Source organism: Carica papaya, chromosome 9 (assembly GCF_054855325.1).
Source record: "Carica papaya isolate Zhongbai chromosome 9, ASM5485532v1, whole genome shotgun sequence".
NCBI classification, from domain to species: domain Eukaryota; kingdom Viridiplantae; phylum Streptophyta; class Magnoliopsida; order Brassicales; family Caricaceae; genus Carica; species Carica papaya.
This window is the reverse complement of record NC_142317.1, coordinates 24783837-24802446: the sequence shown is the minus strand read 5'-3', so window position 1 is coordinate 24802446 and position 18610 is coordinate 24783837. Positions and strand designations below refer to the sequence as shown.

The following is an 18610-nucleotide window of genomic DNA, read 5'->3' as shown; positions in this document are numbered from 1 at the left end:
GAACCTTTAACATTTATAACCTGATTCTAGGGCCGTCCCCATACCCCGTCCGGTATAGGCACCAAAACCATGAACCTCAATACCCCGTCCGGTATGAGGGTGAAACAGGTCGTCCCCATACCCCGTCTGGTATGGGTGCCAAAACACATAAGGTCTCCATACCCCGTCCGGTATGAGAGACCACGTTCCCGGTAGGGTTCCCTACGGACTCGGTCCGTCCACCATCTCCTAGGATATCTAGTCAGGCTGTCCACATTACCCATTTATCAATTTACATAACCTTTTTGCCTTTTTTCTTGATCTCAATTATCCAATCATACACAACATGTAAACTAGTAATTGACACCAAACATGACAACACAGTATCGGGTTAATCATAATATCAACCATAATAAAAGAAACCATGATTCATGAATACGAGACCATAAAATAAATACATCAGACATCATGCTGTATTTAATACTAGAAATTAAATCAAACAATAACAGGCCAACACAGTATCAGACTCGGGCTCCATTGGCAACCTTAATCAATTATACATCTATAAAGTCACAAAGTACAGTTTAATTGTTTATTTAGCTTTAATACTGTGATAGGGAATAGAGTGAGGGGTCCTTACTTGTTTCGGGGTCTGAATACGGCTCTACAGTGCACCTACAGGCTGTCCCTAATTTCTCTGAATTTTTTTCGAAAAAACTGAAACGCAGTACCGGTACCTGCACGTGTCCCAAAAAATCCCAAATCAGACCTAGAGCCCCTTTCGACCAATATCGCAATTCCGGCACGGTGGCTCCGCCATGCTCCGGCGACGGCGCCGCCGCTTGCAGTGGCGATTCGCCTCAGGTTGGCCGTTTTCGGCCAAATTCGGCCACACTTGCATCGGTCCCTGCGATAAAACAACCCTAAGGGCCCTCGGTGGGCCAAAAAATCACGAAAAATCGAAACTTACCTGCGACAGTGCTCTCGGGTTCGGCGGCTCCTCCGGTGTGAGTTGCGTTTTGATGTTTGGCTCCGATCAACCTGTAGAGAAAAGAACAGTGATCACAGTGGTATAAAAATTGCATCGAACGGAGGCTGGGAAGGGCCTCATCGGAGGCAAAAATCGAGGAGGGGCGCGGCGGCGCCGCTGGGTTTCGGCTGGTTTTTCAGCCGTCTGGCCGGTGGTTTGGCTCCGATTTGGCAATAGGCGGACTCAGCATCGAAAAACGAGCAAGAGGATGAAAATTTACCTCGATCGGCGGTCGAAAACTTCCCCGGTGCGGCGGCGGGTAGCGGCGGCCGGCTCCTCCGGCGTCTGGTTCTTCTTCTCCTGCGAGGCACTGGCGGCTAGGGTTTTTGTGGTCAGGTGTGAGTGGGGTTATTTATACCCTTTGCCTTTTAATCTCAACCGTCCATCAAGATTAAATCTGTACCGTTCGATTGCGATTTAATTGAAATTAAATCTGGGCCGTCCATCGCGATGCAATCTGGGCCGTCCGTGCGCACGTTTGATCTGGGTCGTTCGTGCATGCGGGAACGGATCTGGGCCGTCCGATCGCGCGCACGCGGATCGCCTACGTGGCCCGTCCGCTAGTCAGCGTTTCCTTGCCACGCGGCGCGTCCTGGTTGGCTGGGGCTGCTGACCGGGCCGCTGACGTGGCTGCTGACGTGGTACAACTTTTCTAAATTACATTTTGACCCCCGGTTTTCGATTTTCTTTTCAAAAACACTCCTAAAATCCAAATTTTCATCCCTTTTTCCCAAAATCAATTTCAATTAAATCCAAATAATATTTTTACCCAATTTTATCATTATTATTATTTTTATTTTCATTAAATTGAATCAAATTAAATTAAATTAAATTAAAATTAAATAAAATTCAAATAATTACAAAATAAAATAAATAAATAAATAAATAATAATACACTTGGGGTGTTATATAATATATATTATTTTAATTAACAAAATATGTATGCTATATATTTATAACATTATGTATAAATAATGTGTTTATATATAATTTGAGCCAGATTAGTCGCATTTAAAAGAAACCTAATCATGCTGAAAACAAAATTAAGCAATTGACATCGATATGGGTTAGACACCATCTTAAATGTTGCGAAACCTATCCCAATCCCAACTCGTTATAATTTCTACATCGCATGCATCTTTAGATCAACAAATAAGAAGTGAATTTCATTTATAAAAATAATAAATCCAAATTATTTGAGGAATCAATTCAATTCTAATTGAAATAAGGTTAAGATAGAGAAAAACTCTTATTTTTTCTACTGCAAGTTCATATTAATTGGTTCAAAACCTAGAGCTAGAGTTGAATATGGAGAGGAATAAACCAGCCATTTATATAAGGATGTTGGTTTAAGAAAATTGTAATTTAATTTTTCATTAAAAGAACCATGTTGCCAAGAATGACTCTACTAGTCAATACAAATTTAACTTATAATAATTTATACGGTACGCCTTATCATAATTAATTTGTATAATAAAAATTTAAAATCTTTTAACTAATCATTATGAATGACTGGATTTACTTTGTTATTGGCCTAAACTTTATAAACAAAGTAGGTAACTAGTTAAACTTCAAGGCCTTCATAATTAGTTAAAATTTAAGGCATATTATTCCCTTACTAGTTCACTTAAATTAAACAATTTAAATAAGAAAATTCTTATCTAATTATGTAACTTCTTCTCTCTCTCTCTCTCAACAAAAGGAGATGGTGGCATATGAAAAAGTAAAAAAAATAGAAATAAATTTATATGTGAGAATTTGGAGATATGATTAAAATAATATTTAAGGAAGACACATGATTGATTATTTACAAGTAACCAACAGGGACTATAGAACAAAATTTCAGTTATTGTTATCCTTATTATTTTAAATTAGATGTTATATGTACTTAACAAAATAATTTAAAATATTTTTATTATAAAATTAATGATACAAAGTTTAATTCTTATCTGCACCTATCTATAATAATAATAACAATAATAGACATTATACATTTTTTTTTAAATTGAATGTATTTTATTTTTTAAAATAATTAAAAATATTTAAATAAATAAAAATTAGAAAACAAGATTAAAAAAAATATTGAAAATGGGTATGCATTCGGTATCTTTTTAGCTTAAAATTTGAGATCCTGAAAATTGAATTACAACTCAATATTGATCAACCTTTTGAAATGAACATTAAATGCATTTACTACTTTTTAATATGTATTATATAAAAATTTAATTAATACAACAAATAGAGTATGTATTAATATAATTAAGTATTTTATAATTTCCTTAGAATTAAATATTTAGAATTAATTTTTTTTTAAAAAAATTAAAATTCTATTTTCATTCTCTTTTGGTTCCAAAAAAGTTTTAAATTTTGGGTGCTTAAATTCACTATTATTTGTAAGTTTTAATTATTATACATGTGGAATTTAATTAAAACTATAAATTTAATAAATAATAAACCTACTTATAGTTTTATAATTAAATAAAAATTTAAAATTATTAATTTAAATTAAAAATAAAATTATTTTAACATTTAAATAATTTTCATTTGTTTTATTACCTTATCATTTTATTATATATAATTAAAATTGAGCCAAATTCAATCCTAATAAAATAGGCAAGTTGAGCGACGTCGTTTCGCCTCGCTTCCACACTTCAGGTTTTGAGGTTGGCGTAAATAAAATCCACCTTAAAATTGCGACCAAAATCTCCTTACGTAGTCAGGGTAATCTCCGAAATTACCTTAAAACCAGGGGCATTTTTGTAATCTCATCTCTATATATGTAATTTCCAGTCTCTGAAAATGGCGAGAGGAGCAGAAGAGTTTCCGTTATCCATTATCTTTCTGTCTTTGAGGAAACACAGAAAAAAGAAAAGCAAAAAACTCTCTAGAAATTCTCAAGAAAAGAAAGCTAGGGTTTTTGCCAATCTCTCCCCGTGTTTCTACCTTTGTTCAAATTTGGGAAGCCATGGTTTCTGATTCGATCGCAAACGTTTCCTCCACTCCTTCGGCTCCTAATTCCAGGGATTTTGGCAAGAAAAAGAGGGTAAGATTTGCAAATTCTTGTTTCTCCTATTCTGACCTGTGTGATGTCCATGCGTGTGTCTGTCGCTTGCTTTTTTTTTTTTTCTGTATTTTCCTTTTGTTTAATTTCTTGTTTGTTTCTTGTTTTTCTGGGGTGCGCGGGTTCAGGCCAACAGGTCTGCCAAACTCAAGCAGTGCAAGCTTGATGCTCGTCGCGAGCAATGGCTTGCTCAAGGTATGCCGACGATCTCGTTTGTTGTTTTTCATTTAACTGTGATTAAAATATTTTGGAACTCGTGTGTTGATTTAGAATCTTGGATGTTCTTTTTTCTGTTACTCGCAGTGAAAAAGAAGGGATTTAAGGAGGAAATTAACGGTCATGACGATCGGCAGTGTTTGAGGGGAAAGCACAGGGAGAGTCACACTTCGTTACCGAATCTAGAGATTAGCCGGGAAGGTGAGGAAAACGATGGATCAATTCATCACGAGAGCGATATGGAATCTCCGTCCAATAGTCCCACCAGTAGCTTCTTGGGAAGCACCGATTTGGGTACGAATTTCACTGGGAGTAGCAGCAGTAGCACTAGCAGCGGTGACTGTTGTTCCGGTAGCATGACGGATGAGGAGGACGATGGGGATGACGGGTGCTTGGATGATTGGGAGGCAGTTGCTGATGCCTTAGCCGCTGATGACAAGCACGAGAATGAAAATCCTTGTTCTGAATTGCCCCCTGAGCCGGAGCGTATTGTTCAATTGGATCCTCACCGGGAGTCAAGCATAGGGTCTGCCATGGGTACTCGGAATGTGAAGCCTGAATCCCCAAGAATGGTGCCGAGGGTACCGGGGAGCTGCAAGGCATGGCGGGCTGACGATGCTTATCGCCCGCAGAGTTTGCCTACTTTGTCAAAGCAACATAGTTTTCCAACCTCGGAGCGGCATTTTTGTCAAGGAGGAGTCCCGTGGCTTTGTAAGAATACTATATCTGTGCCATCTTCATGTCCAATATGCTATGAGGATTTGGATTCGACAGACTCAAGTTTTTTGCCTTGTGCTTGTGGGTTTCGTCTCTGCCTTTTCTGCCACAAGAGGATTCTTGAGGAGGATGGACGCTGTCCTGGTTGCAGGAAGCCATATGAGCAGGAGGCAATCGAGGCTGAGGCTAGTGTTCATGGAGGTGGTCTGACATTCCGGCTGGCTCGTTCTTGTAGCATGTTTACAAGGTCTTAGGAGTTTCTGTTGCAAGAACTACATATGTTGGGTCTCTTTTTTCTATATCTTGCTTGTACTGCTAGCTTTCAACTCTGATCTTTGTAGGCTTACAGTGTTGTCTTTTGCACCCGGGAATTGAGCTGCTTCTCCTATGAGTTTGGTTCTTATCTGTATGGTGCATGCGCTGATGTAGAGTACTCGTGTTGGTATGTGAATACATAGGGCGGTATAGAAATTCAATACATAAAAGTGATTACAATAAGAGACGTGCTCTTGTTTTTCAAGGATTATGTGAATTTTTCCACTTAGAATAATTTTTATGTCATCGCCTTTTATATGGGTTGCCACTGTATTTGATCGGTGTATTAATCTTGATTAATTTTTCTACATCGCACGAGCAATTTCAATTTCAGTGAGGTGTATTGGATGGTGCCAATATTGGCAGCTGCAAAATTAGCCACTGTCCATCACTCTTCATGCCTGGATGGATCCTAGCTTTTGGTACCATGCGCGAGTTGAGAGGTTCAGGGTCTTTATTTAAATCTTCTTCTCTTAATGTCATTATTTTCTATAGGAAAGTTTTTGTCACAGATGCCATTTATAACCTTAGCTACCTCTTGAGGATCCAGATTGCATTGTGCACAATTGAGCATTTAACAAGGCTGTGACTTAGCTGGCATTTAGAAGGCTGCGAAGTAGGTAATATTTAATGTCAGAATAGTTCATTTGTAATGCTGTCAATCTCTTGAGGCTAAAATGTCATCTAGAAGATTAGTTTATAATGATTGGGTTTTTTCTGAGATAATATAATAATTGGGTTTTAATTTACTTCTTAAGGCTTGCTTCACATTGAATACGATGCAGTGACTGTCTCCTCTAATTTAATTCTCTTCTTCAAGGTTAGAGATTGAGTTAAGAACTTTTGGGAAAGAGAAATTGAATAAGAACCAGTGGTGGGAGATGACTGTCTTCTATGCTTGTAAGGAGTATTTTGGGACTTTTTTTCAATTGTTTGTTCACTTAGGTGATAAGTATCTGAGATATCCAATACTTCCATACGCTAAGAAAACAATTGTTTGTATATTTCTGATACATGTATTATCCTTTTCTTTTCGATAGTGTACTTTGTACTAAAGGAGATTTTTCGAACCGATGAAGAAATGTTGTTCACTCTTAGGTATATCTCCTACCTACATAAATTACTGGAACACAACATTTCTTTTTCTGGGCAGTTAATTTTGATAACTTCTGGGCAATTTCTCGATATATTATTCTTCTTACTCCATCATTCTTATCCTTCCCACTGTGCTTAGTTCTTTCTTCGTGATTTATGCTTCCTCTTAATTTATTCTGTCTTGATCTTATCCTTTATCTTTTTTACCTAATGTGTTACTGCCAAGCATTACTTCATCTCTCTCTCCCTCTTTCTGCCTGCTTCTCCTCTCCTGTCTCTCTATAACCTCATATTTGTCTGACCAGGTTCATGCGTATCTATTGCAGTTTGATTTTACTGCTCCTAGTATTTTCCTCTGTCGTTGTTCTGCATAACTTGCATGTCTTGTGCTCTCTTTTGTGTTACTTTAGTTTTATGCTATTACAAGCTGGTATATTCTGGTTTGTTGTCAGATTTGAGCGCCACACACCATGATTACCAGATTTGTGGATGTTTTCACTTTTCAGGTGTAGAAAGCCATTCTAATGGTGATAACGTGGTCCATTCAAACTTTGTTGTAGGTCATGTGTAATCAAACTTTGTTGTAACAGGATTTTTACATTCCTATAATATGTACCCATTCAAGGAGTTGATTATTTATATTCTTTGAAGTATGTACTAAATAAGATTTTGCGTAAACACCCTTGAAGTTGTGAAAATTTATGAAGGCATAATTGTGCTTACTAGGGAGATTATAAATCCCTGTAGCATCGTCTTATAATGAAGCAAAAAGAAAAGATGCTCAGTTGTGGGGTTTGCTAAAAAGGATAGGAAAATGTGGGAGGGGTGATTTTTATAGCCTTGGTATTTGTGAAAAAGATAGGAAAGCTAGGTGAATATAAAAATAGAAGTAAAAGAAATAAACAACAATGGTTGTAATATAGAGAAATTGTAAGACGAAGGAGAAGAGAGAAGAAAAGGCTGGGTTAAACTCTGTACATGATATTTTCTAGCTTCTATCTAGTTCTCTTTGATTTGGATTTCTAGTAAGGGTTTGCACCAATTTTTATGTAAAGTTTGTAATGCCTTTTTCATTCTTAACGAAAGGGAAGATTATGTTCTTATGTTGAGAGAAGAAAAGAGGTACAAGTCTAGAAAAATTGGAGCCATCTCCAGGCTTTTAGCTGTTTTTTTTTTGAAATAACTCCAGGCTTTTATCTGTATCAAACTGCTAGGAAGTTTCATTATTTCGTGCTTTATTCCAAGTGAAAACTTATTGCTTGAGGATATGTTTGTATTGACATTCACTTCAGACTCTGGTTCATGTACCAAGAATGTGGAGCACTTGGAGGATGGAAAAGGTGGTGCTATTGACTTCTCAAGATACTACTACAATACCAGAGGTACACTGCTTTTTATATATGAAGTACTGTGTTCTGTACTTACCAAAGTCTAGATATTAGCTAGATAATACTGTAAACTTTTGACTTCTAGTTGATTGGCCACCATATTATCTGTTCCATGGGTTTGAAAATCGGAGATATACTATGCATCCTTTTTGCATCAATGAGAAGTTAGTCCGATAAGCTTAGTGATTTTTTTTTATATTATAGGATTATAGGAAAAGGGCCAAAACTCATCTATCTGTTCCATGGGTTTGAAAATCGGAGATATACTATGCATCCTTTCTGTGTATGTATTCATGCACACATGCTGCGAGTTGGGGTGTATTTTTGTTAGTTTTTGTTCAATAGTTTACAAATAGGGGAGTATATCATGTACCTATATATAGGTTTTTACATATTTGTACTTTTACTGTCCTTGTATGCAGGACTTATTTGGCCTGGAGGGATTGGATTGATCTAGTTTAGGATGTGTAAATGATTGTGTGAACTGTCCATAATTAACCTTTTCAAGTCTGTGGTTGGCCACAAAGAAAAAAGATATTATGAATGCAACTTTAGAAATATTGTTGATTGATGCTTGCTTGTAACTGTTCCTCTCTGGATTTATAAGTCTACTGCTTCTGTTATGGTGTTTTAGTGTTTTATAAGGAGTACTCATTGTTAAGGTGATTTCTTTTAGAAGTGGATGAGAATTCTTGTCATTTACTGTTTCTACAACTTTGTCTGGTTTCTACAATTTAGACGAAGTTGTTTGGCATATCATGGAAGTTGGTTTAAGAATCTGCATTTAAGAACATCCATTTTCAAAGTAAGACAAGAAATTTTCTAAGTCTGTCTGTGGACCATGTAAGACTGTTGCATTCTATAACATTAACTCATGTCTTGGTGGCCTGAACTAAGATATTGTATCTTAGACATACAATCACCAAGAATTCCTTGACTTTGTCTGGAGCGAGGAACTAGATCAGGTTATGCTGAAATACATTTTACTTCTTCAGTCTTCAACTTCATTTTTTCTTTTAGTCATTTCGTGTTATGTTCCGTGCTTAAACTTGTTACAATGAGTTGTTGTCTTATTTTGAGGATACTTTCGCTGTGCTACACCATATAGAGGTTTATGGAAATGGATGTATTTCATCTAGTGATGAGTGGTATTTAATCTAAATCTATTTAGTATTTAAAAGTAAAAGATGGATGTATGTGTGCATGGTGAAATTTCTTGGGAAGAATTGTAGGTGCATGTATGAATGGTTGTTAACTTTAGATGGCAGGCTAATATTTTAACCTAGGTAATGAGAGAAAAATGACGATTATTGTTAATTCATTAATGTAATGGTAGGTCTTTCCCAAATAATTAGGGGTGTTTACAGGCTAAATATTAGAGTATACTAGGACTAGAATCTTGAAAAATTCAAAACCAAAGACTTGATCAAATTAGTAGGGGATTGGACAAATTGGATTGGTTTGATTTGGTCTGATGAGGTCCTGTTTGGTATGCATCTTTTGTCTTCCCTTTAGATACTAGAAAGAAAATTACACAACAAATCGAACAATTTCTTCAAACTGTGAAACTTAAAATTTTTTTTTTTAACATATAAAAGTAACACTGAAAAATAAAAAACTTAAATCCAAAAATTTGTGATGTTGGTCTTTGGTCCAAGCATTGGCTGGGATCGGATAAGACTGAGAGTCAAAAACTGGAATTTAACCAACTTTTTTAGGTCTGAATTGAAGTATTCCAGTTCAGTCCCATCTTCCTGTACAGAATTTGAACCTCATTAACTTAAGTTTTTGAGATACTATTCAACCAATTTGTCAGAGTGAAGTATTTGAGTCTAAACCAAGTAAGATTGCCCTTGTTTTTTAATAGCTTTCTTCCTTGTTAGTCACAAGCTTTGCTGCCATAGATGGACTTCTGTTTGAAGTTTTTTTTTGTCTTTTGCCTCGACCGTTTTTGTTTAAGTTCACTCTTCAACCTTATTGTCTTATGCAGATGAAGAAGTTTGATGCATGAAAATATGTAAATTGCAAAGTTGGACACTATTTATTTTTTTTTTGAAATAAAAACTTGCATCACGTATATGGCACCAGGGGGGTGGGGGGGTGTGCCATCCCTACATAAAAGTATTTACAAGTCAGTTAAAACATCTAATACTTTCTCCCAAAATCACCCCACCCATATACATCATGGTCCAAAATTAGAGACCCAAAAGTATGTAACCACCTTTCTCTTATCTTACCAATATCCCTCACACATCCATTGAATGCTTTATTGTTCTCTTTCCACACCACCCAAAAAATAGTCAATAGAATCAAATTAGCAAGTTTTGGTCTAATCCCCACCCCACCCTAAGCCCAGAGTTCATTTTTGATCGAGCCACCAATCACCCAATTAATATCCAGTAAGCTGTAAATTATATGCCAAAGACACTGGGCACCAAAGCAATAGATAGTTGCATGATTCAGCAGCTTTCATACAAAGATAGCAGCCATTGACCGTAGTATGACCCCTTCTCATTAATTTTTCAATAGTAATAATACATTCCCAATCTGCTTTCCCAGTAAAAAAAAAAACAATTCTCAAAGGTGCCTGCACTTTCCAAATATGACAAACTGGAAAATTCAAACCACCATTCTCCCTAGTAGCCAAATAATCATAAGAGGACGTCACAGTAAGTTTATTCTTGAATTTCCAAGTAACCTTAACTCTGTGATTCTGTAGTTGTACATCAGCAAGAATTTGTAGTAATCTTGTGAATTCATGAATCTCCCAATCATTCAAATTTCTCACTAGGTTAATGTCCCAACCACTCCACCCATCCACTCCCCTAAACACCTTCTCGACCGCCACATTTTTTCTCCTCATTGAATTATATACTCTGGGGAACTGATTCATAAGACTGCTCCCACCAATCCAAACATCCTCCCAAAAATTAATGTTATCACCCCTTCCAATCTTCCATTGTATACCCTCCAGGAACTGTGCCCTATCCATACAAATTCCCTTCCAAAGACGCATCCAATGAGGCCCGCCTGACATCCTACTGCTTCCCCTCTCAAAAATATCCCCCCACCTTGCCTCAATAACCCTACACCATAACCTCCCCTCCTCCGAATATCATCTCCACAACCACTTCCCCAACAACGCCTTGTTCAAATCCACTAAAGACCGCAAACCCAGATCCCTTTTCCATTTTGGTTGTTTCACCTCATCCCACTTCGCCAAATAATATTTACGGCATGAGAAAGCAGTTTCCATAGAAAGATAGCAACCATTGATCATAGTATGACCCCTTCTCATCAATTTATCAAAAGTAAGAATACATTCCTGACCTGCTTCTCAGGTAAAAAAGAACAATCCTTGGAGGCGCCTGCACTTTCTAAATCTGACAAATTGAGAAATTCGAGGCACTATTCTCCCTAGTAGCCAAATAATCATAAAAGGACTTCACGGTAAGTTCACAATCTTTCTTGAATTTCCAATTAACCTTATCTCTGTGATTCTATAATTGAACATCAGCAAGAATTTGTAGTAACCTTGCGAGTTCATCAATCTCCCAATCATTCAAATTTCTCACTAGGTCAATGTCCCAACCACTCCTCCCATCCACTCCCCTTAACACCTCCTCGACCACCGCATTCTTTCTCCTCACTGAATTATATACTTTGGGGAACTGATTCATAAGACTGCTCCTACCAATCCAAACATCCTCCCAAAAGTTAATGTTATCACCCCTTCCAATCTTCCACTGTATACCCTCTAGGAACTGCGCCCTACCCATACAAATTCCCTTCCAAAGACGCATCCATGTGGCCTGCCCGACATCCTACTGCTTCCCCTCTCAAAAATATCCCCCCACCTTGCCTCAATAACCCTACACCATAACCTCCTCTCCTCCGAATAACATCTCCACAACCACTTCTCCAACAATGCCTTGTTCAAATACACTAAAGACTGCAAACCCAGACCCCCTTTCCATTTTGGTTGTTTCACCTCATCCCACTTAACCAAATAATATTTACGGCTTCTGTCATTGTCTCCCCCCGTCCCATGATATTTACGGCACGAGAAAGCCCCCCTTATGATATTTACGGCATGAGAAAGCAGTTTCCATATAAAGATAGCAGCCATTGATCATAGTATGACCCATACTCATCAATTTATCAATAGTAAGAATACATTCTCGACCTGCTTTCCAAGTAAAAAAGAACAATCTCAGAGGCGCCTGCACTTTCCAAATCTGACAAATCGGGAAATTCGAGGCACCATTCTCCCTAGTAGCCAAATAATCATAAAAGGCAGTAAGTTCACCATCTTTTTGAATTTCCAAGTAACCTTATCTCTGTGATTCTGTAATTGAACATCAGCAAGAATTTGTAGTAACCTTGTGAATTCATCAATCTCTCAATCATTCAAATTTCTCACTAGGTCAATGTCCCAACCACTCCTCCCATCCACTCCCCTAAACACCTCCTTGACCACCACATTCTTTCTCCTCACTGAATTATATACTCTGAGGAACTGATTCATAAGACTGCTCCTACCAATCCAAACATCCTCCCAAAAGTTAATGTTATCACCCCTTCCAATCTTCCACTGTATACCCTCCAGGAACTGCGCCCTACCCATACAAATTCCCTTCCAAAGACACATCCCATGAGGCCTGCCCGACATCCTACTGCTCCCCTCCGCCTCCCTCCCCCCAAGCAAAAAGTGACATTGTAAATTCTCTAGCTTCTTAACAATTTTTACAGGGATAGTAAAAGCAGATAAATAATAAATAGGAGATTTGTAAGAGTACTTTTAATCAAAGTTAATCTGCCCCATTTTGAAAAATAATTTCTTTTCCAACCCATAAACCTCTTCTCAAATAACTCAATCTTCGGATCCCATGATTTTACGTCCTTATATTTAGCATCCAATGGTAAACCCAAATACTTAATAGGCAACTTGACCAGCTTGCAACCAAGTCCCCTAACCAACCTGTCACCATTACCCTTACTCCCCAACATCACCAATTCAGACTTAGCCAAATTGATATTCAACCCAGAGAGTTTGAAAGCATAAAAAATACATCTCAAATTCATGATCATCTCTTCTTCTGGTTGACAAAAAATAGGGGTATCATCAGCAAATAATAAATGAGATATTTCCATTTGATTCCTGACTCTCCACACCATAATGCCTTTCAACAAGTTCTCCTCTCCAGCTTTTTCAAGAATCCTGTTCAAGACTTCCATAACAATTATAAATAGAAGTGTAGATAAAGGATCACCTTGTCTCAAATCTCTAAAAGCCATAAAAAAAGAAGAAGGGTCACGATTAATCATAACCGTGAACGAGGCCATTGTAATGCACATTCTTATCCACTTCCTCCACTTGCAACCAAAACCCAATCTATCCAACATGTAATCAACAAACTCCCAACAAATATGATCGCACACCTTTTCCATATCTAGTTTACACAAAACTCAATCCTCTCTCCTTCCCACCACCTCATCCACAACCTCACTAGCTACCAACACCGCATGCAAAATCTGTCTACCGTCCACAAATGTATGTTGACTCTCCGCAATCACTTCCCACAACATCCTAGACAATCTTCTCGCGAGGACTTTGGATATGAGTTTGTAGGTATATCCCACCAGGCTAATGAGTCTAAACTGTCTGATATTATTAGCCCCCTCCACCTTAGCAATTAAGATAATAAATGTAGAATTTAGGAATTTCACAAAATTGCCGGATTGGTGAAATTCTTTGGAGACATTCACCAAGTTATCCTTAAGAATAACCCAAAACTCTTGCAAAAATTTCATGTTAAAGCCATCTGGTCCCGAGGTTTTATCACCATTTCAGCTCCTAAGACCCACAAGAATTTCCTCCTTGGAAAACTCTTCCTCGAGGTTGTGTTTACTAAACTCATTGATGATCGAAATCGAGCCCATATAGCTTTAGTTTTAGAGCAAACTCTTCAGTGTACAATTGTTGAAAGAAGTTCATAGCACCCTCCCTCAAATTATCATTACCCGACATCCATTCGTCTCCAATCTGCAGTTCATCAACATAATTACACCTTCTTCTATGACTGGCCAAGTTATGAAAATAATTTGTGTTACGATCACTTTCCATCAATCACTTCTTCCTACTCTTCTGTCTCCACGATATTTCCTCCACACATTCTACTAGCCACTTCAACTCTAATCGGCTCCCTCCTCTCCCCCTTCTCCCTCGACAAAAACCCCTCCCCTTCTTCCAAATCCAATCCCTCTAACTCCAACAATCTATTGGTACCCTCTTCCACCCTAACTTTCTCCTCCTTTACCCATTTTTTATTGCCTCTTTCACAGCAAATAACTTTTTACCCACCCTGAAACTAGCCTTACCCCTCACATTCTCCTCCCTCTACACTTTTTCCACCAACCTCCTAAAACTCTACTCCTTTAGCCACCTATTGTCCAACTTAAAGGGAATCGATCCCCATTGGATCTTGTCAGACATAATGCAAATGGGGAAGTGATCTGACACCGTCCTTTGTAAGACTTTTTGGCATATACCTGCATATTCATCAAAAAATTTGTTAGAATTTAAACGAGGGTCAATCCTCCAGCACATTGGAGGATCTCTCCCATTCGACCAAGTCCACCTCCCCCCATCAATGGAAGATCCACCAATCTCAAAGATTCAATAGTATCTCTAAATTCCTCCGCACTTCGTCTAGAAAATTGTTCCCCCAATTTTTCCCACCTTGTTAACACCAAATTAAAGTTCCCCCCAACTACCCATTTCCCACACCAAGTATTCTTACAAGCCTCCAACTCCCTCCATAAACCCCCCATCTCAACTCTAGAACCCCTACAGTACACCCCTGTAAACACCCAATGGAGTCCGCCCCCAATATCACATCCCTACACCTCAAATGGTCCTCTCTCCACGTTACTAAGATGCCCCCCGCAGTCTCAATCGCCGAGGATCTCTCCCATTCGACCAAGTCCACCTCCCCCCATCAATGGAAGATCCACCAATCTCAAAGATTCAATAGTATCTCTAAATTCCTCCGCACTTCGTCTAGAAAATTGTTCCCCCAATTTTTCCCACCTTGTTAACACCAAATTAAAGTTCCCCCCAACTACCCATTTCCCACACCAAGTATTCTTACAAGCCTCCAACTCCCTCCATAAACCCCCCATCTCAACTCTAGAACCCCTACAGTACACCCCTGTAAACACCCAATGGAGTCCGCCCCCAATATCACATCCCTACACCTCAAATGGTCCTCTCTCCACGTTACTAAAATGCCCCCCGCAGTCTCAATCGCCGAAATAAATTTCTAACCGACCTCCTTTACCTTCCACAAGCTAGAATAACCACATTGTTGATTTCTTCCATTTTTGCTTCTTGAAGGCAACACACCTCCGATTCCCACCGCCCCAAACAACCTCTAATAAACATTCTCTTTTTTTTTTTTTTTTTAATTTTTATTTTTTATTATTTATCCTCCTAACATTCCATGAGATAATTTTTCCACTCATCATTTTTTTCTATCATTTTCCCCCTCACCCCTGCTGCCTTTCTTTTCGCTTTCATAATTAACAGAAAATTGCAGCTTTCTCAACTCCCTAGCTTTCCCCTTCCCAGCTTTCTTTTTCACCTTTTCCACACCCTTTCCCTCCCTTAAGTCCATCAATTTTTCTTCCATAGCTACAAGTAAAACCCCAACCATTTTACTTATTTTTTGTATATTTTGATTTACCCACAAAAAGCCATTTAGTATATTTTTTCCACTCCAAATATCTGATTCCCTACTGCCTCCAATCCTATTTTCCTCAAACTCTGTGTTACAATCATCATAACTTTCCTCAACCACCATCAGCACAGTTCCTTGCTGATTCCGGCCTCACAGACATCTCCTCAGCCTTAAGCTTCCACCAGACAGCCTGTTTCACCTTCTAGCGCCGGCCCATCTCCATTTCTGCATCCCTCTCTTTCCATTTCAACCTGCATTTCACATCCCCGATCCATTGACCCTGATTCCTCCTCTTCCCTGCTATTTTTCTGCCTCAGATCACCGTGGTCTCTTTGTCCGCCACAAGGGGATCCACCCGATTCTCCTCTTCTCCTTCCTCTCCCCCTTTTTCTTTTCCTTCTCCTCTGTCATTGACCTGTTTTTTAGTTTGGGCCAGGTCAGATTCTAAACTTGGTTTTCTAAAAACCAGCCTCCACCTAATCCAGCTTTCGGGTCCGGTTTGCTTAGACCAAGAACATCTATCCACTTACCTTTCTCAAACCAGGAGAAACGACGGCCCACCCTCACACCCTTTGTGAAATTTGGAAGCCCAGATCTGCATCTTCTAAACTCTACATCTCCAAAACAGCTCCCCCTTCCTGTGTATTGGGTAAGTTTTGCACCAGCCTGAATCTAGTTATTGGGTTAGGCTCCTCTGTGACCTGGCCCCTGACCCATTGGCCTGATTGAAACGGGTTCAGCTTCGGGTATGGGTATTATCTGCCTTACCTGACCAGCCTCCATTGCAGGCCGCTTGAGTAACGCTGCCGCTGTCATCTTCTCCTTTCTGCTCACTCTAACCTCCATCTCCTCGCCGCAACACAGACAAATAATGGTTGCTATCCCTGACAATGCTCATTGTATCGCAGGCCTCCCCACTAAAAACTATTGATATGCTGGACGTATTTTTGAATGTGTTGTTGGCACTATGATTACTACAGGATGTGGAAGAATGAATGTGCATATGTCATTGAATACTAGGGTCCTATATATACAGTTTCATATGAATAATAAAATAAAATACAATTAATTACAAAGAGAAGGGTATATTTCTAACATATCCTTTATTCTGTGTAATATACACTTCCTAACACTTCCTCTAAAGTTGATGAATAGATATTCTCTATTCCCAACTTGGTAATAATGGTTTTCAAATCCAGGATTATTCAACCATTTAGTCAACAAATCTTCAAATTTTGAAGTGGTGGACATGTAGGGTGTGCATATCAACGAATTATCCTGTTTTTCCTTGATGAAATGTCTGTCAACTTCAATGTGCCTAGTTCTATCATGTTGTATTTGATTACAAGGCTAATTACCAACTTGTTACAATTGTCTCATAGGCTCATCCTGTTCAATTTTAGATCTTTTAAGATTGTGTTCAACCACATGAGTTCGCACGCTATTGAGCCATGACTTTCAATTTTGATTCACCGGGCTATGACCTTCAGCATTTTACTCCATGTAAGTAGATTGCTTCCAAGGATGGTTCAATACCCAGTTGTAGATCTCCTATCAACTAATCATCCTGCATAATCTGCATCTATGTAGGCTTCAAAAAGTAGCCCGTTATTTCTTTTAAACATGATTCCCTTCCCCGGTATACTCTTCAAGTAGTGGACTGCCCTGAAGGCAATTTGCAGGTGTACTTTTTTAGACTTGTACATGAATTGGTTTATTATGCTCATTGCATAAACAATATCTATCTAGTTGCACCAATAAATGTAATAGTTTTTCAACCAGTCTTTGATACATTTCTATCATTGTCAACATCTGTGTCTTCTTCTAGCAGTCTTAGTTTATGATCAGGATCAATTGGGGGTACCAGTGGGCTTGTATGCTAATTTTTTAGCTTTTTTTTCCTCCAAAAGATAATTGATCTACTTTTGTTATGAGATGAATTTCTCTGTCTTCAAGTAGGCCACTTCTACTCGTATGAAATATTTTAATCTCACCAATTCTATAATTTCAAATACTCTATTTGGAAGTTGGATGAGCACCATTTTTTCTTCTTCATCATTACTTGTTACAATGAGAGGGTTGTGACTTTCCCTAAACTGAAGTGCTTATTAAATAAGGCATGATTACTATTACTCTATCTGTATGTGATGGAGAGTATCACTTTTGTAAATCTTTAAAACCATGCTTGGGAGATTGCTTGAGCCGTAATATGCCTTTTAAACTTATACTTCTTATGTGTTCCTAGTCCCTCAGTAAAGCTTTCTTCATGTAAATTTTTTCTTTTAATTTCCTATGCAGAAAAATATTTTTCACATTAAATTGTTGTAATTTTCAATTAAAATTTATAATCAAGGACAATAAGACATGTGAAATACACAACTGGTGCAAATGTCTCTTGGTAATCAATTTCATAGGTCTATATATGGCCTTTGGCTACCAGCTTCACCTTGCATCTTACAGGCCCTTTTCCGTAAGTCCACCATTTCACATGTATGATTCTTTTGAAGTTTTTGCATTTCAATATTCATAGTATTTTTCATTCCTCACAGGTTAAAACCTCATATAGTGTTTTAGGAATAAATTCGACATTCAAACGCATCAGGAAGTTCTTATGATATAGAGAGCATTCTCTAAAAGAAACAGTTTGAGATTACATGAAGTGGATGCTTAATACATTTGCTCATCCGTTTTCTGAGTGCAATTAGTATATCAATATAAGAAGATACTTTTTATTTTTTAAAAAAAGTATATCAATATTAGTAGGAAAGTGATTCTCAGAGCTTACTTCATTTCCAGTGCTAGACTCAAATTCTTGAAATAGCTTTGAATTAGAGTCCAAGGTTTTCTTCTTGAATACCCTTGGGAAAATTGTGGATCTTATATGACTTGAGGTTTAGACTTATTTTGTGGGTTCTAGTTTTTTGGTATTATGGGTTTAGATTCATTTTAAGGGCATTAGTTTTCTAATGTGGTGGTTGTTTTAGAGCATGTAGTGCAAAGGGTAATAGAATGTCAAAAAATGAGTCATCCTTATCTTTCAGTATAGACTCCCCTTAAAAATAAGTTT

General features: G+C 38.0%; 1 protein-coding gene across 1 annotated transcript; it reads left to right on the top strand.

Moving 5' to 3' along the window:
• The first annotated feature begins 3801 nt into the window (after window positions 1-3801).
• LOC110825099 (RING/U-box superfamily protein) lies at window positions 3802-5523 on the top strand. The gene is made up of 3 exons (XM_088212006.1): window positions 3802-4052; window positions 4199-4265; window positions 4374-5523. Exons 1-3 carry the CDS (start codon window positions 3975-3977, stop codon window positions 5255-5257), a joined length of 1029 nt encoding a protein of 342 aa, XP_088068132.1. The 5' UTR covers window positions 3802-3974; the 3' UTR covers window positions 5258-5523.
• Window positions 5524-18610: the final 13087 nt, after the last annotated feature.